This window comes from Camelus dromedarius, chromosome X (genome assembly GCF_036321535.1).
Source record: "Camelus dromedarius isolate mCamDro1 chromosome X, mCamDro1.pat, whole genome shotgun sequence".
Lineage (NCBI taxonomy): Eukaryota > Metazoa > Chordata > Mammalia > Artiodactyla > Camelidae > Camelus > Camelus dromedarius.
In genome coordinates, this window is record NC_087472.1 from 33,915,777 (window position 1) to 33,939,350 (window position 23,574).

The following is a 23,574-nucleotide window of genomic DNA, read 5'->3' on the forward strand; positions in this document are numbered from 1 at the left end:
CACCCTGTACTCTCCCTGCCTGAGCCCTGAGACCAGAAGGCCTCCAAGAAGCCTTGGTTCCTTTTAGCGGGAGTGGTATTTAGAAACCAAGATCAGGTGTTAGATGTGCTCACTTCTATCAGGGTGTGTGTCATTGCTTCTTGGCCCTTTCCACGTACAGAACAAGGGAAACAGGAATTTATACTGATATTTACAATTCATATTTATAATATAAATATAATGGAAGGAAAGAAAAATACTTTCTCTTATCTTTCAATGAAAATCTTGGTTTCTATTATCACTAATATACTTGTGAATTTGCTTTGTACTATATATATATAATGGTAGTAATATTATTATTCCATGTGTATATATAATATACAGCATATTGTAATTCTGAAACTAACAATAAACTTATTAAGAAAGCTTATGATTTCTTTGTAGTTCTTTTTATCATTAAGATTACAACCTAGCAAGGATGCACCATCATGAATTGCATGATTATGTTATAAATTAGTTACACAGGTATCTTTGGTTTCAACTTGTATTCAGTTTTAGCATTTGTCTTCCTTCCCTTTATTTTTGAGAATTTAGACACTTATACGGTCCAAAGTCAAAACTGTGTAAAAAGGTATACTCAGAAAAGTCCTATTTCTATCCCTATCTCCTCCACCCTATTCCTATACATCCCCTATTTTGATTAGTTTCTAGTTTATCCTTCCTGTGTTTCCTTTTATAAAAACAAGCAATTACAGTTTGTTAGAATTAATACAGACATACCATAAGTTAAAAAACACCCCTACAATTGAGCTCTTATTTGAGTATGGTCATGGGGCACAAAACCTGACTTGTATCACATTTTCTACTTACAATACAGAAAATTATGTGTACAAATTAACTCCCACCTGAAGTCTGATTAATCCACTGCAGAGAGTCCGCTTGAACATTCAGAATTTTGCAGATCTGCTGGAGCTAAAAACACACAAGATAAAAATGTTAAATTATGATTATTCTGATATGGTAAACAAAAAATAAAAATAAAAACCTGAAATTAAAGAGTTGTTTTCATTTCTTCTGGTAAGAAATGAACTGAGAATGTGCTAAATATTAATTGTGTGGGTTTTTTTTGCTATTTCATATTTGTAATGCTCATTACATCTATATATTATTTAGTTCAATCTAATTATTTTGTAACTGTCAAGAATTCGATTCCTACAATTCAATAAAAAACCGGCTTCTATAGTACAAAAATAAGTAAAGAACATTAAGAGACATTTGATGAGATGAGAAATTCATATAAAATTTAAAAATTTTACCTTTTGACAATCAAATCAATGGTTTTTTTAACTGAGATATAATAGACATATATAACATAGTTTCAAATGTATAACACAGTGATTTGGTATATGTATATGTTGTCAAATGATCACCACATTAAGTCTAGTTAACATCCATCTACCATACAGTTACCAAAAAAATCTTTCTCTTGAGATGAGGACTTTTATAATCTATTCTCTTAGCAACTTTCAAATATGCAATACAGTATTATTAATTATAGCCATCATGCCATATTTATTTTATAACTAGAAGTTTGTACCTTGACCCTCTTCAGCCATTTTGCCCACCTCCTACCTCTGGCAATCACCAATCTGGTCTGTGTATCTGTGAGCTTGGTTTAGTTTTTGTTTCTGTTTATAAATTCCGTATATTAGTTAGATCATACAATTTTGTCTTTCTCTGTCTAATTTATTTTACTTCGCATAATGCCCTCAAGGCCCATCCATGTTGCACAAATGGCAAGATTTCCAAATCAGCAATTTTAATAAATGGTAATACTCAGTTGTCAAGTGTGTGAGGAAAACAGGTACATTTATATATAGCCTATGGTAATATAATTTGGCCCAGCCCTTCAAAATGGAAATTTTTGCAATATATACCAAAGTCTTAAAATATTCATACCTTTTAACTCAGTATATTCTACTTCTAGAAATCTATCCAGATGAAAGAATGAAATCTAAACATAACTAGTCATTACAGGTTAACTTTATAATGGTAAAAAATTGGAAACAATATCTTCATCAATAAAAAATTATTAAATATATTATAGTAAAGTCACCTCTAATGAAATATTAGAGTCATTAAAACTGTATTTTCAAAGAATGGTTAAAAGTTGGAAAAATACCATGAAAGAATATTAAATGAAGACAGCCTCAAAAACTATATAGGTATGTTTCAATGCCATTTAAAAGAAAATAAACATTTTTACCAGTATTGCAAAAAGACTTGAAAGAAATACATTAATATAATAATAATACTAACAATAGCAGAGTACTGGTAACCCAGGTGAATTAATTTTCTTTACATATTTCCATATTCTCCAAACTGGACACATTGAATAAGGATGTGTATTAACTTTCTATTAAAAAATACTAAACCTTTAAAAAGTTTTAGAACACTTTTGACAAATATTCTAGCAAAGTCCAGGATATTAAAAACAAGAAGAAATGAAAACGTTACCACACTTAAAAGAATAGATTGCAATAAGACAGCAAATTTAGTGTATTCTAATATAACAACTAGAAATATAATTTGTAGTAGTAACAATGAATTTTTGTAAAAATATGTGCCTGAATATCATACACTATAATATGGACTTGCTTAATATAAACTTCATATATTAGGTGGTCTTTCCTATCTCCCTTCAAAAATGGTACAAATAAACAGGTAAATCCTAGCATCATGAATACTGCTGAACACACTGGCTATTTTTCTACCCTGGTGTATGGCCCACATTAACAATTAATTAATTATCTACAAGAATATTATTGTTCGGCAAATGTTTTCTCTGCTTCCTGTCCAATGATTTATGCTCTCTGAGAAAAGAAATGAACTGTTGCTGATCTCTTGCTTCTTTTGTTCTGCTATCAAGAAGCAATTATCCTTTAATTCACTCATCTTAAACATCTCAATCACCCTTGCCAAGAAAAATGAAAAATAAAAGACTCAAATCATTTGCTCCCCACTATTAAAACAAAACAATCCAAGGCTAAGTAGAGAAAAAGGATAAGGATAGGATTAGTCTCCTTTTACTTACTCTGCTCAGAACACATCTCTTATATTAACACAGAGACTAGGCATCAGCTCTGTTTCATGTCTAAATCTGCATGCATTTATCTATGCATCAATAATTCTAGGACAACAAAACAATTTTAAATTTTGAAATCACAGTAGTGATCTAATATTTCATTAAAAAGAAAATCTATATTGTTAACTCTTGAACATCTGCGTGAACACAGGAAGATGGGAGCATGTATAATCCCAGACTAATTTATATTTGTCTTTGTTCAACTTTAGATTCTCCCAAAGTAGACAATGGCATAATTTTAATAGCTGAAGTGGATTTCAAGGTCATTTAGTTCACCCACCCTTGACATTCTGCAAAAGAAGGAGCCAAGTCCCAGAGATTAAGTGACTTAAATAAAACTCTAATATTTTCTCAACTATACCATGCTCTCTTTATAATTAAAATAGCTAGTAATACGTATGTAGATAAAGAACTGCCCATATATAGTTGGACGAAGAGATTACTAAAGAATAATCATGTATGTCATTCATCCCTACCTACCCAGATCCTGGCCCCACTCCTAATTATAATCAACTGACACAAAATACAATGGGAGCTCCCACAATGGGAGATTCCTCTTACCATTACTGCCATGGGGTAGGAGTGGGGAAAAGGAGGACTCCATTTGGCTGCTAAGGTAATAGGGAAAAGTAGAGGAAATAAGCCCTTTAATTAGAGTATAGATAAAGGAAAAGAAAAACAATCCTTTCTTACCACCAAATTAATTCAAAACATCTCAGCTCTCTAATAAGGCAGGTGGAAACCTAATAACCATATTTAACAAACTTTCAACGGAAAAATATATTTTAAGTCTCAAGTAGTTGACTTATCAAACTTTTAAGATACAACCTAATCATAAATTAAGGATTGCCTAGATATACCTAACAGACTCAAACATATATATATATACACACACATATATAAACACACACAATTATATGAATATGTAGATTAATATGTAAAAGGAAGAACAAAGTAGCTAATGAGTAAGTGAACAAATCAGAACAGGGACATACTTACGGGAAGAACAGAGAGAAAACCCTGAAAATTGGGAGAAAAGTAATTTGTCTTTTCCACTTGGGGATAATCACAAAAAAACTCACAACCTTTTCTGCTCCTAAATATTTCCTGCCCCACTAACTACACCCAAAAGCTTCCTATCTCTGGAGACAGGTAAGGAGCACTATAGAGGACAGGAAAAGGTGATAAGCTAAAGGAACCACAGAATACTAATTTCCTACTAAATTTTGATTGTCTAAATAGATAAAAAGCAGTTTACACACCGGGTCAGTAGGGTCAGCAGGATTTCCAAATGTATTCAGGTGCTCGATAATGTCCTTGAAATCTTGGGCCATTCGTTTCAGCTGAGCATCTATATTTTCTGCTACATTGTAACTGAAAAGGCAGGTAAAATAAAGGGATTACCAAGAAATGTTCCCTCCACTATGTATTGTTACTGACATACAAAGAATGATACTGTCAACTGGATTTGCCCCAATTCTACCTTCTCAGTGGGTCTCAGTTATGACTAACAGTACATTTTTATGGATGTAGCATTCACAAGCTGATTATTACCATATTCTAATAAGACTCCATAGGTGAAGGCTTTTATCCACCTTGCCATTTTTACAGTCACCTAGTTATCCTTTGGATAACTTTTTGGGAAGCTCTTCAGCAAAGAAACTCTTTTCAGGTATCAAAATTAAGTCCATAGGTCACTTAGATATATGAGAAGTTATTTGGTGTTTAGCAATATTCAATAAATGTTGGGATCTCTTCAATAATTTTGAATACATACATTTTCAGAGTAAAACCTTAGATAAATATATTTTATCATTCAACAAAAGCCATTTTGAGAAATGAGATTCACAATAATCAAAGACAGATAAATCTGCTAAGTTCACAACAAATTCATTAGTTGGTTAAATTGTCAAGATTTCCACCAAACTATTCACACACACTTTCCCTCTCTTAACCGAGTCAATGAATATGATTAAGAGAATTAAAGTGACCAGAGTTTTTCAATCATAATGTCTATAAAGATTAAACAATTCAATTAGGTTTATCGATAACTATCTACTGCCTTTCTGTCCCAAAGTACCTATAGGTAATTGGTTGCCTAGATGGTTGAAAATTCTAGTAAAGATTCCAAGACAATATAAATCTGATTACCTAGAAGAAATTGGAAAGGAACTAATGTTTCAATTATTTCTTCAAACTACAGTTAGGATCTCATGGCCGAAAACTCTGTGTTTCCAAAAAATGATAGAATGAATAGAATAAGCAATGCAAAGAAAAAAAAAGAATCAAAAAGACTGAAATATAAAAGCAGAAACAGAACTAGGGTCTGTATAGATTAGCTGTACTTACTACATTTAATGCACCTACAAAAAAATCAACTTGCCAGCCTTTTAAAAATAAGCTTAGTCTTGATGCACTAATAAGCCATTGATAAAATGAGTCAGATTTAGTCTCAGTCTAGTTTATGCAGCACATTCATTCAAGTTCTCCTAACATTTAATCTTTTCGCCTGATTACCAAATCTCAATTCCAAAGAGATAAAGTTACTGTGGGAACACTGGCAATGTATCAACTGAAGGTAAAGACTGAGTAACACACAAATAAAATATACTCAGCCCAAGACATTAATGAAATCATTCAATTTTTGAAAGCCATGCAGTTTACCCCTAGATTAACAAATCGCCTTTAAAATAGCAAATGGATTTATCACTGAAGCAACTGCATGAACATTAGGTTTAAAACAGTCAATATAAATAGGAGACCATAAATATTCCACAATATCATGACAACACACACATAAAATTTGTATTTCTAATTTAAGAACAAACTTGACAAAGATGAAAACTTTACAGTGGTCTTGTATACGCTTGAGATTAACAACAGTGTACAAAATGCTATCAAACAAAATTGCCAGAATGATTACTTCATTTTCAAGTATCCTGAAAAGATAAACAGAAAATAGTCGTGTAAGTTGATGAATGGCAACTACCAGAACTTGCGCTTTTCTACCAGTTTTTATTCCCTGCCTTTCAATTCCATTTTCCTCCTTTTTTAGTAGCTAAATTCTGCCCCATTCCTCGATCTTTATTCAGTTACTTACGTCCTCTCATGCTCCTCATCTGTATGCTGCGGATAAGCAGACCCACTTTCGCCCTTTACAGATCCCTCTAAAGGGATCAAGAGATCTTCTAGTTCCTTCTGCTGTGAAAGGATAAAATCCAATTCTTGTTCCAGTCTGAAAAAAACAAGTCAATAAAAGGGCTGATGAAATGAATCTGGAGTGACAAAATATAGTTTACAGTCAATAAACTATTATAAGGAAAAACAACCGGACAAAGAAATGGATTTTTAATCTTTCAATCTAGGGAATCTATAGTTCTACCTTTTCTGATTCAGTTTCACTTTTTCTACTTCTCCATGTAAAGCAGTAATCTATAAAGGAAGATAAGAATACAATTATGTAAATTTTGAATTTATATTATAATTTTAAAGCAATATTTATTTTCTCATATACATTTCAAATATGAAAGAGTTCCTAATTCATGTTACTTATTACCTAAGGAAAATGTTTTTAAGTTTATCACCAATACTGGAAGAGAAAATTAACCACAACACACAAGTCTATTCTCTTGTGTTCATCTGAAAATACTTGTACAATACAGGTAGATTACTGAGAATATCTTCTTACCTTCTCACCATTTTCAATCAATATATGGTCCCAAGTATTGATCTGAGTGGCCTGGTGAAGAAAGTGTTTCTCTTGATCCTCTAACTCAAGGCTCCAGTTGTTTACCAGAGCATCCAGCTGACCATATGTCATCACCGGAGTTACAATTGCACTTAAAAAAAAAGGATACAGTATGATCATATGGTCATACTTTCAAAAGTATGATCATATTTTTTAAAAGCATAACACAGGAGGACTTAAAGAAGAAAATAGCACATGAGGAGTTTCGCAAACCTGCTCCCAACAAAACCACCATAACTGGTAAAGATTATTTTAAAAACAACCAGTCTCTGGAAATTATCCTAAAGGAATACAGCAAATAAAGAAAGATTTATTAAGAAATCTACTAAATCTCAGTAAGAACAGCTAAAGTCTGTGTCACAACCTGCTCCCTTCCTTCTCCCTCATGTTGGAAGCTCCACTCTGGGTGAGTGTGTGGCCAAAGAGGATTCCCTCTCCCCTGAGCTCTTAGTCAAAGTGATCCATTCCCTATCTAAGCAGTATCCATGAAACAGAGTAGGCAGCTGATCTGCTATCCCCTACTGGGCAGAACTGAGCGGAACTCTGTTCTACCAAGTGGTATCAAATAGGCTGAGAAGGTAGCTTATTTTCTATCCCAGGACTGGCAGAACCAGGAAGTGCTCTGATTCCTCTTCTGGGGCAGTGTCAGCAGGACTGGGTGGGGAGGTAATCATCAGTTCCTAGCCCAACAGAGGCAGGCAGTGTTCCAATTCCCCTGCCAGGTTAGTGTTGGTGAGGTCCAAAGATAAGCTGAACCTAAGTCCCTACCCAGCAGCAACAAGACTTAAGAAGGCAGAATGAGACAGGGTTGGTTGCCATTAGACTTCACCTCTTGTCTTCAGTGTCAGCAGTGGCCAATGGAGAGCTGAACCTATATACCCACCCGGAATCATTAAGACTGAACAAGGTAATATAACTTGGGCTAAGACTCCACACCACCCCTGGTGTCAGCAAGGCTCAGTGGAGAAGTTAACTTCCATACCCACTGGAAAAACCAAGACTAACTGAGGCAGGGCAAAGCAGGGTGAGTCAGCACTCTGTCCTCCTTCTCCTTGAGCCTGTGTTAGTGGGACCCAATAGTGAGCTAAGCTTCTATACCAACCCAGTAGCAATGAGGCTGAATGAAGTGATATGAGGTAGAGTAGTTGACATCTTACTTCCTCCCTCCTCTGTGTCGGTTGGGCCCAATAGGAAGCTAAACTTCTTTCTCTACCCTGCAGCAACTAAGAAATATGAGTTAGTCCCCCACTTTCTTTTGTTCTAGGGAACTTCTGGGAACTGAGCTTATCCCCACTAGAAGCAATGAAGTGGTGTAATGCAATGCCCACTTTCATGGGGGATGAGTCAGCAGGGCAGAGGGAAAAAGTGAACTTCCACATCAGTCATAATGTGTAAGTCAGTGCTCCACTTTTGCTGAAGTGGTGTGGTTAGGGTCCAGTGGGAAGTTGAACATACAAATGCACCTAACTCTTGTGCTATACCTTAACAAAAGGGTTGTCTGATAAACAAAGCAGATTTAAATAGGACCCAGACTCTCCCAACATAATACTTGAATAGTCCTAGAACCATCACAGAAATTGATTTATAATTTAAAATCTCCTTAAAAAGAAATATCCAGTCCAGAGTTTTCACTAGAGAATTCTGCCAAGCATTTAATGAATTAACACAAATTTTATAAAATTTCTTCTATAAAACAGAAGGAACTACTTCCAAGATCATCTTATAAGGCTAGTATCATCCAGATATCAAAAGCAAAGACAGAATTTTTAAAAAAAAGAAAGAAAACAAAACTACAGACCAATATCTTTCATGAATTTAGATACAAAAGCCCACAAACAAAATACTAGCACACTGAATCAAAAAATGTATAAAAAATTGTACATCATGACCAAGTGGGATTTATTGCATATATGCAAGGCTGGTTCAACGTTTGAAAATAAATCAATATAATTCATCATATCATGAAGCTAAAGAAGAAAATCTTAAAAGACCATATCAATTCAGGTAGAAAAAACATTTGACACAAATATGTCCAATTAATTTTTGATAAAGGTGAAAAAGCCATTCAATGGAGGAATGTAGCCTTTCAACAAATGATGCTGAAAAAATTGGACATCCATAGACGAAAAAATGAACCTCAATCTAAAACTCACACCTTATACAAAAATTAACTCAAAATGGACCACAACCTTAAATGTAAAACATAAAACTATAAAACTTTTAGAAAAAAATTAGGAGAAAATCTTTGAGGCCTAAGGTTAGGCAAAGAGTTCTTAAAATTGACACTAAAAGCACAATTTATTAAAGGAAAAATTGATAAATTAACTTCATCAATTAGAAGTTTTATTTGGTGAAATACCCTGTTTAAAAGGTGAAAAGACAAATTATCAAGTTAGAGAAAATGTTCATAAACCACATATCTGCCAAAGGGCAGGTATGTAGAATACACAGACCTCTCAAAGCTTAGTAAAAAAAAAAAAAAAAAAAAAAAAAAAAAAAAAAAAACAGATTCAAGTAGAAAATGGACAAAAGACATGAACAGACACTTTACCAAAGAGAATTACTCAGATGACAGATAAACACATGAAAAGATGCTCAACATCATTTGTCATGAGGGAAATGCAAATTAAAACCACAATGAGATATCACTGCACATCTATGAGAAGGGATAAAATGAAAACTAGTGACAATACCAAATCCTGACAATAATGTGGACAAGCTGGATGTCTCATACATTGCTGCTGAGCATGCAAAATGGCACAGCCACTCTGGAAAAGAATGTGGCAGTTTTCTAAAAAAATAAACTTGCAACTACCATACCACCTAGCAATTGCACACCTGGGCATTTATCCCAGAGAAATGAGACTTCTGTTCACCAAACACCTGTACACAAATGTTCATAGCAGCTTTATTCATAATAGCTAAAAACTAGAAACAACCTTGATGTCCATCAATAGGTGAATGGTTAAACAAATGATGGTGCATCCACAATACCATGAAATATTAATCATAAATAAAAAGGAAAAAGGATTGATGTATGTGACAACTTTATCTCAAGTAATTATATCCAGCGAAAAAAACAGTCCCCAAAATCACATACTGTATGACTCTATTTGTTTAACATTTCTTTAAATGTCAAGATTATAGGAATGGAGAACACAGTAATTGTTGCCCAGGTTCAGGGAAAGGAGAGGAGGGTGGTGAATGTGGATGTAAAAGGGCACCAAGAGGGATCCTCGTATGACAAAACTGTTCTATATCTTGACTGTATCAATGTCAATATCCTGGATGTGATATTGTACTATAGTATTACAAGATGTTGTTATTGAGGGAAACTAGGTTAAGGACACACAGGGTTTTCTGTATTATTTCTTAGAAGTAAATGTGAATCTACAATTATCTCAAAATAAAAAGTTTAATTAAGAAAACAAATATAAATTAGCAGTTTGGGATTAGCAGATACAAACTACTATATACAAAACAGATAAACAACAAGGTCCTACTGTATAGCATAGGGAACTACATTCAATAGCTTGTAATAGCCTATAAAGAAAAAGAATATGAAAAAGAATATATATATATATGTATGTGTATAACTGAATCACTATGCTGTACACCAGAGACTAACACAACATTATAAATCAACTATACTTCAATTAAAAAAAGAAAAAATGTATGATTGAAGCTTATATTTTCTGAGTTCATATTCTGGATTAAGCTTTATGCTGAGTGATTTATAGAAGTTATCTTTTATCTAAAAAAATCAAATAATTAGAGAGGAACATGGCATAGACTGTAAGAATACAGGCTCCAGGGCTCGAATGTCTGAATTTTAATCCTGGCTCGACCATTACCAAGTGTGTGACCAAAGACAGATTATAAAATCTCTAAGTACTCCAGCTTCTTCATCAATAAAATGAGAACAAAAAAAGTACCTACCTCATAAGGTTATTGTGAGCACTAAATGACATGATGCACTGTCATATTGCTAAACATACAATAATTACACAGTAAATACTGTCTATTATTAGCAATAGTAATAGTTGTATTATAATGGTATTCAGAAGACAAAGACATCCTTTTAGTTGTTCAACATCCTAAACAACAGAAATCCTTTCTCTAACTGTGCCTTCGACTCTGAGTCATTTACTTAACTTTCAAACACTATTCTAAAGATATACAAGCAAATTATACCTGCATATGATAAATAAATGAAACTCTAACAAATTTTCAAATAAACAGGCTTACTCAACAGTCGAAGTAAAAGGTACAGGAGTAATACCGACTGGAACAGTGTTACTAATCCCAGTTGATGTCACTGGTTTTAGATTGAAGGTAAAGTCACTGGTGGTTGTGGTGGTAGTGGTGGTGGTGTTAGTGGTGGTGGTGGTAGTTGATGTAGCTAGAAAATAAAGTGTATAATGTTAGTAATAAATAAGAAACCTTTTCATTCAGTACTAACCATTCAGTATTAAAAACTAAAAAAGCATTTTTTAAAATGTGAATTTGAACTCAAAGTTGTATTGATTTTAACTCAATGTTGCTGTAATATGCAGCAGGCCAGGTTTCTAAATTAAGCTTCCCACCAAAAACTTAAAATCCTGGATAAATTTGTAGAATAATAACATTTATAATCTAACCAGACCTATAACCATTAAAGAAACTGAAGAATCCTCAAAACACTTCCAATAAATAAAACTCCAGACCCAGATGACCACAGTAGTATGTTCTAAATTTTCAAGGAAAGAATAATTACAATCTTACACAAAATCTCTGTATATCTATCTTTGCATACTTACATGAATATATCTGTGTAATTAATTCCTAGAAATGAAAGTGTTAGATCAAAGGGTCAGCATACTTTAAATTTTAATATTTCTTTCCAACTTCCCCTACCAAAAAGATTTTGCCAATTTACATTCCTATCAATAGGGGAGAGTGCTTGTTTCTCTAAATCATAGACCATAGTAGGCATACACTTTGCCAGTCTTAAACCTTCTCAAAGTTTTATCTATGGCCCAGACCTCTCTCTGATGTGCCCTTTTCTATTACACCCCTATTAGAATGCTCTGTCCTCTGTAGCTGAAATTCTCAGTATACACCATGGCCTAGCTCAGATTCTTCCTGCTCCATGTTTATCACCCACTTCTCTTATACTCATAGTTATCTCTTGGTTTTCTGAACTTCTATAGTACTTTTGGTTCTTCCTTACACACTGAGCATTTAACAAACAAACAACAGAAAATTGTGGCTGGTGGGGACTGGAAATATTTTCTTTTCTTCTTTTTGGTTCTCTGTATTTTCAAATGTTCTTGTAATTAATAAATGCTGCTTCTGTAACAAGAAATTTGTTGTAGAAATATAACATATATACAATTATTTGCTTATTTTACATTAGCCCTGCTTTCCCAATTAGCAATATTTTCAGGTTAACTGTCACCCTTGATAAATACATATATCATGGTGTCTGCCAACATGCACTGCCTATTCTTAGGGAGATTGGCCTACTCTGCTCTTGCTGGGGGATCAGGTTCAGACATTCATTCTTTATCTCATTAACTCTGTCCTTTGATCCCAGTTCACAGTTGACTGGGACAAGGGTGGACATCTGAAGCATAGGAAGCCATCCCATATGCTACTGGCAGCCTATGAAAGGGTCTGGCACAAAAAGCTCTAGCCAAACAGGGATAAGATGAGTCAGAATTTCATTTTCAAAAATTTAGAACTAAGGGAAGAATCTGATTGCAGGTAGAAATTTAGAAATAGTTTCAGAAATATGGAAAGAATCAGACTCTAAGCAGAAATATGGAAATATTTCCAAACATGTAGAAAGAATTAGACTATAGGCAGAGGGAGTTGAAAGAACTGGCAGAGGAAGAACATGAGGTAGAGCTGAGGAGCCATTAGCAAGTCAAAATTAAGAATAAGCTGAAATAGTAAGACAGTTAAAATAGCCATAGTATCCAAAGCAATCTACAGATTTAATGCAATCCCTATCAAACTACCCAGGACATTTTTCACAGAACTAGAAGAAATAACCCTAAAATTTATATGGAATCACAAAAGACCCACAATTGCCAAAGTAATACTGGAGAAAAAGAATGAAGCTGGAGGAATAACCCTCCCAGACTTCAAACTACTACAGAGCTACAGTAATCAAAAGAGCATGGTACTGGTACAGAAACTGAAATATGGATCAATGGGACAGAATAGAGTCCCAAAATAAACCCACAAAGTTTTGGTCAATTAATCTTTGACAAAAGAGGCAAGAACATACAATGGAGTAAAGAGTCTCTTCAGCAAGCAGTGTTTGGACAGCTGGACAGCTACATGTAAATCAATGACGTCAGAATACCCCTCACACCATATACAAAAATAAACTCAAAATGGCTTAAAGACTTAAACATAAGACAAGACACTATAAACCTCTTAGAAGAAAATAGAGACAAAACATTATCTGACATACATCTCAGCAATGTTCTCCTTAGGGCAGGCTACCCAAGCAATAGAAATAAAAGCAAAAATAAACACACAGGGCCTAATTAAACTTACAAGCTTTTGCACAGCAAAAGAAACCATAAGCAAAACAAAAAGACAACCTACAGAATGGGAGAAAATATTTGCAAAAGATGAGACTGACAAGGGTTTAATTTCCAGAATATATAAACAGCTTATATAACTTAATAAGAAAAAAAACAAACAACCCAATCCAAAAATGGGCAGAAGACCCAAATAAGCAATTCTCCAGTGAAGACATAAGGATGGCCAATAGGCACATGAAATAATGCTCAATATCGCTAATTATCAGAGAAATGTAAATCAAAACTACAATGAGGTATCACCTTACATCAGTCAGAATGGCCATCATTCAAAAGTCCACAAACGATAAATGCTGGAGGGGATGTAGAGAAAAGGGAACCCTCCTACACTGTCGGTGGGAATGTAGTTTGGTGCAGCTGTTAATGGAAAACAGTGTGGAGATTCCTCAAAAGACTAAAAACATATGATCCAGCAATACCACTCCCAGGCATATATCCACAGAGAAACTTAATTCAAAAATATGCATGCACCCCAGTATTCACAGCGGCACTATTTACAGTAGCCAAGACATGGAAGCAATCTAAATGTCCATCAACAGATGACTAGATAAAGAAGTTGTGGTATATTGATACAATGGAATACTATTCAGCCATAAAAAAGAATAAAATTTTGCCATTTGCAGCAACATGGATGGACTTGGGGATTGTCATTCTAAGTGAAGTAAGCCAGAAAGAGAAAGAAAAATACCATATGATATCATTTATATGTAGAATCTAAAATAAAAAGACAAACAAAACAAACTCACAGAGAAAAACTTATGGTTACCAAGGGCGGGAGAAGGTGGAAAGGGATAAATTGGGAGTTCAAGATTTGCAGATACTAATATATATAAAATAGATAAACAACAAGTTCATACTGTATAGCACAGGGAACTATATGCAATATCTTGTAGTAATTTATTGTGAAAAAAGAATATGAAAACAAATATATGTATGTTTATGTATGACTGAAGCATTATGCTGTACACCAGAAACTGACACATTGTAAACTGACTATAAGTCAATAAAAATATATATATACACTTTAAAAAAATCCAAAAGGAAGTTTAAAAAAAGAAAAAAATGGCAAAAAGAAAATAGCTGGATTATGTTAATACAATAGTAGTTTCCACAGGTCCCTAAAGCTGACTTTAGAACAACTCTTAAATTCCAATTTCCTTGAAGTTCAGTGCCATATAATCCCAGTTATTAGCTTTCCACAAGATTCCATTTCTGTTTTGGCCACAAAGATTCTTACAATAACTCCTCCATTCTTTCTGTGAGCCTTTGTGAGAGTGGACTGAGAACCACAAGGAAAGACCATGCCCAATCACAAAGGATCCCCAGAGCCACGATCACTCAAAACACAAGAGATTACAGATTGGATCCTACGTGGCATTCTTTATAGCCATATGTCATTGCGTTCTTCATCTGAGAATAAAAAAAAATCTTCATCTGAAAAGAATTCCTTTCCCATAAATGCTGAAAATTAATGACACTATCAAGATGCCCCTTTTATTAATTCATTCAAACATTGTGTAACTACTATATTGAAGACAGAAAAACAATTTTTAAAAAAATTCCTTCTTGTAAAGGAGCTTATCTTCACCCAAAGAAGATTTTTTTTAAAAGTAACCTGCATTTCCTGACATGGACAGATATCCAAAGATAATATATACTTAAGAGAAAACAGCAAATTCTAAGATTATGTATGTGTGTATCCCATTTTTTTGTACAACAAATTAATGTATATTTGTATGTTTGAAAAAAGGCTGGAAAGATAAACAACAAACTATTCTCTCTAGAGGGAGTGATATACGTATATATGTATGTGTGCATGATTTTTATAATTCAAAAAAAAAGCAACTACCATTACTATCACTAAAGAAACAGATTAACAGATCACCTCTCCAAAGCTGCTGTGTGATACCTTCAGGAAATTAATACCTGTCAGACTAAACAAAGGAATCTTGAGTCATTAAAAAAAAAGTATGATTATTTTAAACTTTTTATATAGTATTTGTCTTTGTTCTTTATTTTCATGGTGCTTTTAAAAGGTATAAATTAGCTCTGGCATAGGAGATAATATTCAAATAACTGTAATATTTCAATTAATACCAAAAGAAGCAATGGATTTGAGAATGAAGGTTCTATCACAGTCTGATTTTGCAAGTGACAACTTTGGTCTAACTAAATACAGTCAACTCAGTTATCTGTGTAGTAAAGGAGAAGCACAGTTCTCTAAATAATAGAAAATTTGAATTTGGATTTACATTTAAACAAACCTCATTCTGATGATCTTTAAAATCCTTACTCAAAATAGTGAAAACATCCTTTAAAAGATCCTGCTATCCCATTTTCCTATCCCATCTCTGATCAACAACTGTGTATCTTACTCTGTACTAGGAATGGACATCATCACTTTCTCAGACTCATACAAAAGGTGAGACTGGTAACAAGCAAGCCTCTCTGAAAACTTGCTGATTATACCCAGGGCAGAGAATAATCCCAAATAGCTATAAAGTTACAGATACAGACACCTGAAAGCTGCCCCACAAGGCTGATTTATAAGATGAAGAATCTGAGCAAGTAAGTACACCTGGGGAGAAGGAAAGGCGATTAGGGGGGAAAAAAATCAACTCTGGGCTGGGGATATCGAGTTGAGTCATATATGATGGGGAGATGAGTTAAGTACATAAGGTAGTGGTGGATGGAATGGGCTAGTAGCAAGGGTACCAGTTTGCAGGAAGGAATTTGAAGACCTAGAAAGGGGGTGAGTTACGGCAGAGTCAAAGAGCCTGCAAATATTCATATTTCAGTGATTCAACCCACAACTGAAAGAATCAATCTTTTGTTCAGCATTTTATGAGGGACACTGTTACATTTTTTTGCAAATATGGTAACTTATAAAGTTCCCAAGCCATACTCTTTCATAGGTTGGCCAGTTAGCTGAGTATACATAGACACTCAGTTAAGTGTTGGTGATGCAAAAGATGGTGTACACCTCTGTTTAGGAATAAAATTATTTTAAACTTAAAGGGGTTGACTTTTAGTTTATGACAGGTTTGAAAAGATTCATTTCAGACTAAAGTAAACTTTGTAAAGTAAAAACAAACAAGAGTTCCCTAAAGCGGAGTCTGGCTTAAATGGAAGATTTAAGTAATAACTGACCTATAACCACTCAGCTCACAATAGCTAAAAGGTAATGTGTAACAAGTCTTCTTCAACTTACAACCTAACTAACTCCTAACTGGCAGAAACAAGGTCTATAGACACTTGTAATCAGGTTTAGGAGAGAGTCAACTTTAATACAGGTCAAACCTTAAATTAACTTTTAAAGAGAAAAACTCTATGAAATCCAATGTATTTGGGTATTGGGTCACTTTAAGCAGTATACTCAATAATTAAAAACGTTTAAGTTTAAAAGCTGACAAGAGTTTGATAGCAGCTTTGATGATAGTCGTCTCAAAGAAATAATATCATTGATATCAACTGTCTCATTCTACTCTTTGGCAATCATCAATACTGATACACCTTTTGGACACTCTGATGAGATGATTAAAACCTACTTACACAGTCCGAGAAGCAAAGGAATACAACCTGCTTACTGCTTGTTATGCAATACATTTCCAATGAATGTTCAAACACATCCCAGTAATTCTAAAATCTTACTAGATGCTGTAGAAACTGCTCCACCTATTCCAGGGAATTTTAATCCAAATCCTGAAGCTGTACCACCAAATACTCCAGCCAAAGTTGACGGGGCACCAACTGCAGAGAACAACATAATATTACCTATTACCCATTTAATCAAAAACAGTGAAGAATTTATATAGAATCTTTTTCATCTGAGGAGTCCTTTATTAACTTTGGCTAAACATCAAAAAACTATGGTCAATTCATTTATATGAAAAGTCCAGAAAAGGCACAGGGACAGAAAAGAGATCAGCAGTTGTCTAGGGCTGAGAGCTCTTATTCAGACAATAGAAATGTTCTAAAACTGGGTTACAGTGATAGTTATACAATTCAGTAAACTTATTAAAAAATTTAAAAATGACTAAATTATGTACTTAAAATAAGTTAATTTTATGATATGTAAACTATACATCATTAAAGCTAACATAAAAATACAGCGGTCAAGATTTCTTTTCATTTTATGGGCAAGGACATCAAAGAAAAGAAGGAAAAAAGCCTATCAAAGGCCAGAAGTCAAGTCTTTGAATGGAAAATAGAATTCATTCAATAATTTTAACTCCCAACTTCAGACATGGTCATATTCACAAAATTTATTATACCTGATAAGGATATTGCTTACATATATCAAAGGTTTCCAGAATCTCAGTCATGTCTCAAGATTAGAATCGTCTCTACTTGGAAGAAAATACAACTCAAGTGGTAACTTGCAATTTCAATTAATGGTCACCTATGTCAACTGCACAAGAGGATGGAGATGGTAGACCACTATTTTTCATGCTTGATGAAGCATCAGCAGTTCCTGGTAAGTTTTATTCCCAGCAATGGTGACAATCTTGCTATAACAAGGCTTGGCAGGGGAACCATATACAGCTAGGATTATGATAATAAAGTCTAATGATCAACATCATGGTACTGTGAAGATGTCTCAAAAGCACAGGCAGTTTACATGGACCTGTAAGAAAGAATTGCCTAAGATATATACAGAATTCAATATTCTCAACATTTGCTATTACTCTATTAATGGAAGATGTATAGCAAAAAAGTTGGGGTTACAAGATAATTAATGTCTCACTTCTCAGCTCAAAGCATCCAAATGTTCCTCTTCAAAGGGAAAGAACAGGAGACATCACACAGTGTCAATTAAAGCTCAAAACTACAGCTAGGCCTGAGGTCATGTAACACTTCTGATAGGTTAAATGTCAGGACCACAAACTTGGTCTATATAGAAGAAAATACAGGAAGGCTCCAACATTTATTTCCCATTTTATCTTATTCACATGGATAATAAGACTTCTTCCCTTCAGAAATACTTGGCAAAACTCCCACTCTTCCTACTCCCATTAGCTTCAAGAAGTTGTTTCAAAACACTACAATGTTAATGAATTATATGCTTAAAATTATCACTTTAAGCTGTAATAATCATGTTAATATAAAATTCACAGCGAAAGCCATGACAATTAGGTTCTTAGGCAAAGCTACTATTGGTATCAGCAGTTAAGATGGATTCAAGCATAATGATAATTGATGAGATGTACGAGATCCATAGCTTATACTGGCAAATTGAGTTAAGTGGCCTGATGCGAAATAATAGTATTTTCTTTGCAACCAGTAACTTACATGAGAACCCAGTAGCAGCAGTGGAAGTAGAAGCATTTGAGAATGAGGTAAACAGCATGGCGCCTGAACTAGCAGTGGCAGCAAAAGTAGATGCTGAAGCCAAACCTAAAAATCAAAGTAACAAGCAGAAAAATACGTCACTAAAAATAATTTGTAAAAAGTAAAAGACCATTATGACAAAGTTCACTTATCTGGAGAAATAAAAACAAAGCAAGGAAAAACAAGTACCCAGATATTTAATAAATATGACACAGTAAAAGCATGATTTAAAAAACAGTTTATTAGCATTGCTTAGTACAGTCAGCCTTCCAGCACCATCATAAGAAAGAAATTCTACTTTACTAAAAACATAAGCAACGTAAGAGGGGGATCCACTTTCAGAACTGTGACATGAGAAGTCTAGGGACTCATTCCCCAGTAAAACAACCATAACTGGGAAAAAAATTAATTGAAATCTCTGGAAATTGTTCTGAAGGTATACAGCAAATAAACATTTATATAAGGAAATCTGCTAAAACTCAGGAATACCAATGAGAGTCTGTGGCATATGAACCATAACCTACTCTCTTCCTTCCCTCCACCTCCTTGTTCACCTCGCGGGAAGCTCCACTCCAGGCAGGAGTAGTCAAGAAGACTGGACTCTCCCTCTTCTTCCAGATCCCAGCCAAAGAATATAGTATTTCATTGGGAGGGGCAAGCAGTCAGCATCTCTCATCACCTCCAACACACAGTTATAGGGTTGAAATTTCTGGTGAGTACAGCCAAGAGTTGAGGGGCTCCTTTCCTCCGGTCAGCCCCCACTCACAGGGCAGAGGCTGTACACCACGTGTAGCAGGCTGAGAATACTGGGGCCCCATCAATCACCCTGATTGTTTTGCCCCAGCTCACTTGTAAGGCTGAGGTTACATGCCTGAAGAGATAAGCAGGAAGATCAGCGGCAACTGACATTGCCCAGTGCCCAAAGCACTGGTTCAAAGATTTGCTCAGGGATAAAGGTAACCCATAAGAAAAGAGAGTTCCCAAGCTACGTCCAAAAGAACTGACTTTACTTGAAACAGAGTATGAGGAAGTTCAAGCCAAAGGACTCTCGAAAAAAATGGAGATTTTGATGGTAAGCAATTAAGAGGAACTAAGTGGCTTCATGAAAGCAACAGTTTAGGCTGCAGGCCAGCTAGCTAGTTACCAGAGATAACCAGGGAAAGAGAAGACTGAAAAGAGCCCTCCTGAGGATCAGAAGAGTTAAGTACTGATACAAGCTACACTGTGGATGAATCTTGGCAATATTATGCTAAATGATAGAAGCCAGACACAGAAGGCCATATCTTATATGGTTCCACTTATATGAAATGTCCAGAACTGGCAGGCAAATCCATATACAGAAAGTCTATTAGTGGTTGCTAGGAGCTGGGACAAGGAGGTAATGGGGAGTGACTGCTAATGGCTACAGGGTTTCTTCTGAGGTGATGACAATGTTCTGGAATTACACAGTGGTGATAGTTGTACACTCTGTGAATATGTTTTTTTTTTTAAAAAAAACCTCACTGAATTGTATACTTTATAGGGTGAATTTTAAGATATGTGAATTATACTTCAATTATGCTGTTATTTAAAAAACACATGATCATCTCAATAAAAGCAGAAAAAGCATCTGAGACAATCCAACACCTTTTCATGATAAAAACACCCAACAAATTAGAAAGAGAAGGGAACTTCCTCAATACGATAAAGTGCATTTATGAAAAACCAACAGCTTACACCATGCTTAATTATGAAGGACTGAATACTTTCCAACTGCCATCAAAAACACAACAAGGATGCCTGCTCTTACCACTTCAATTCAACAATACATTGGAAGTTTTAGCCAGGACAATTAAGCAACAAAATGAATAAAGGACACCAGACTGAAGAGGAAGAAGTAAAATTATCTCTATTAAAACAGATGACATGATCACAAATACAGAAAATTCTAAGGAATCCATAAAAAAACTATTAGAACAATAAAAAAGTTCTGCAAAGTTGCAGGATACAAGATCAATATAAAAATAAATTGCAATTCTATATATTAGGAATGAACAATCCAAAAATGAAATTAAGAATATAATTCCATTTACGATTGTTAAAAATGAATACAATAGTTAAGAACAAACCTAATAAAAGAAGTGCAAGGCTTGTATCCAGAAAAATACAAAACATCATTGAAAGAAATTAAAGACTTCCTAAATAAATGGAAAGATCTCATGTTCATAGAACAGAAAATTTTATATTGTTAAGATGGTATGGTGGACAGAAAAAAATGGTCCCCAAAGATGGCCACATCCTAATAGCCAGAGGCTATGAATATATTACCTTACTTGACAAAAGAAACTTTACAGATGAGACTAAGGTTAAGTAACTTGATACAGGGAGATTATCCTGGATTATCCAGGTAAGCAAAATCTGAGGACATGAATCCTTAAAAGTAGAAATCCTTTCCAGGCTGTGATCAGAGGGAGATGGAGACCACAAAAAAAAAAAAAAAAAGGTCAGAAAGATGGAAAGTTGTTGATACAAATGGCCATCTAACACTTGAAATCATACTCAGTGTCGTTAGTCATTAGGGAATTGCAAATCAAAACCACAATGAGATACTACTTCTTACAACAAGGATGACTATAATCAAAAAGACAGATAATATCAAGTGTTGGTGAGGAGATGGAGAAACTGGAAACCTCATGCAATGCTGATGGGAATGTAAAATAGTATAATCTCTTTGGAAAACTGTAAGGCACTTCCCAAAAGTGTTAAACATAAAGTTACCATATAACCCTGCAATTCCACTCCTAGGCATAACAACAAAAGAAATGATAACATATCCATGCTAAAACATGTACATGAATGTTCACAGCAGCATTATTCATTGTAGACAAAAGATGGAAACAACCCAAATGAATATCAACTGATAAATGGATGAATAAAATGTGGTATATTAATACAATGGAATTTTTTGGCCATAAAAAGGAAAAGAAGTACTGATACATATTAAAACATAGATAAGCCTTTATGCAAAGTAAAAGAAGCTAATCACAAAAAAATCACATATTGTAGAATTCTGTTTATATGAAATGTCCAGAACAGAGAAATCTACAGAGACAGAAAGCAGATTTGTGGTTGCTAGATTTGGGGTGAGGAGAGAATGAGTAGTGACTGCTAATGGGTATGGACTTTCTTTGGTGGGTGCTGAAAATGTTCTAAAATTGACTTTGGTAATGGCTGCACAACTCTGTGAATATACTAAAAACCAATTAATTGTACACTTTAAATGAGTAAATGATATGGTATGTGAATTACACAATAATAAATCTGTGAGAAAAAAATAAATAGAAGTCTGGAATAAAGTTTCAGATAACAGATTACCTGGCCTCTTGCTTTAAATTGCAAAATAAAAACTATAAAAGAAATAAAGCTAGAGAAATTAAGTACATAAAGACACAAATAAGATTAATTGGTTAACTGAAAAGTTTACTTTTTTATCCTCATGATAGATCACTATAGACGACACATAGTAGTAAGTGCTCAATAAATGTTTCTGAATTGAACCAACATTTTCCAGACTCCAATACATAATTATAGCTATTCTTTTTCCTTTTCAAATAGGAGAAGTGCTTAATAAGTAACTGCTTTTGAATCTACTGCTGCCTCCATCTACCTGTTGAACAATTCATGGCAATATATGATGTAAGACTCTGCTATCTAAAAACATCTAGGGTCACTGGGGGTGTAGGACATAGGGAGGAGATGCTGGGAAGGAATTGGGAACATTACCACATACCTCTATTTAAAATGTGTATTATGGAATATCCCTATATTTTATTTAAGAGAAGCACCACATGTATACTTTTAAAGAAATAACCAACTATAGCAAAGGTGTTTTAATATTTATAATTCAATACCTACCAGTGAGGCTAAATTTTTATCATGGGTTTCATGGTTACTTTAATTTCTTCATTCAAAATGGCCTATTCACGTTATCTGCCCATTTTCTCATTGGAGTATTGTCCCATCACTAATTTTTAATAAAAGTGCATATCAAGGCTGTGTAGCCAAAAGTTGTAAATATTTCCCAACCCCAGTTTGACATTTCCTGCTTTTTATTTTGTTTTTATTTTTTATGTAGTCAAATCTTTCCATCATTTTCTCCCTTATGGTTTATGTCTCCATATTATGTTTCAAAATTCCCTCTGAAACATATAAAAGGTATTCAACTTCAGTTTTAGGAGAAAATCACAAATTATAACTACATTGAGAACAATTTCATCTAACAGATGGGAAGAAATAAAAAACTAGCAACACACTCTGTTAAGGACACTGTGAAATAATGGGTAGCCTCTGAGATTTCTAACAGGAGTACAAATTGGTATAACCCCTACAGAAAACAAGTGGCCAATGTTTTTAAAATTACAAATGCATCCTGTCTTTTGAACCAGTTATGCTTCTTCTGGAAATGTATCTGCAAAGATGTATTTATACACCTGTAAAATGACATGTAAAATGATATCCATTGCACCACTGTATTAGCAAAAGAGGAAACAACCCAAATGCCCATTAGCAAGGAGCTAGATAAATAAATTATAGCACATCCAGACCATGGAATTCTATGATGCTATAAAAAATAGTGAGGAAACTCTCCATATACTGACTGATATGAAAGGAGCTACAAAATGTTTAAAATAAGGGTATAAAGTTTTAAGTTTAAAAGGCAAGATATAAAATAGTGTGTATACTACCATTTATATTTTTAAAAAGGTAGAGGGCTAACAAATTTTGCTAGCAAA

The 23,574-nt window shown here is 34.2% G+C and overlaps 1 protein-coding gene across 1 annotated transcript in view; it reads right to left on the reverse strand.

Moving 5' to 3' along the window:
* Positions 1-23,574, reverse strand: part of NUP62CL (nucleoporin 62 C-terminal like) — a 61,223-nt gene that overhangs the window by 18,307 nt on the left and 19,342 nt on the right. Inside the window, exons 5-12 of the mRNA XM_064483178.1 lie at positions 18,764-18,868; positions 17,123-17,221; positions 11,121-11,274; positions 6,813-6,963; positions 6,507-6,556; positions 6,225-6,359; positions 4,387-4,498; positions 885-951 (exon numbers count right to left, since the gene is read on the reverse strand). Of these exons, the coding sequence (XP_064339248.1) occupies positions 885-951; positions 4,387-4,498; positions 6,225-6,359; positions 6,507-6,556; positions 6,813-6,963; positions 11,121-11,274; positions 17,123-17,221; positions 18,764-18,868 (873 nt within the window). The remainder of the gene's footprint in view (positions 1-884; positions 952-4,386; positions 4,499-6,224; positions 6,360-6,506; positions 6,557-6,812; positions 6,964-11,120; positions 11,275-17,122; positions 17,222-18,763; positions 18,869-23,574) is intronic.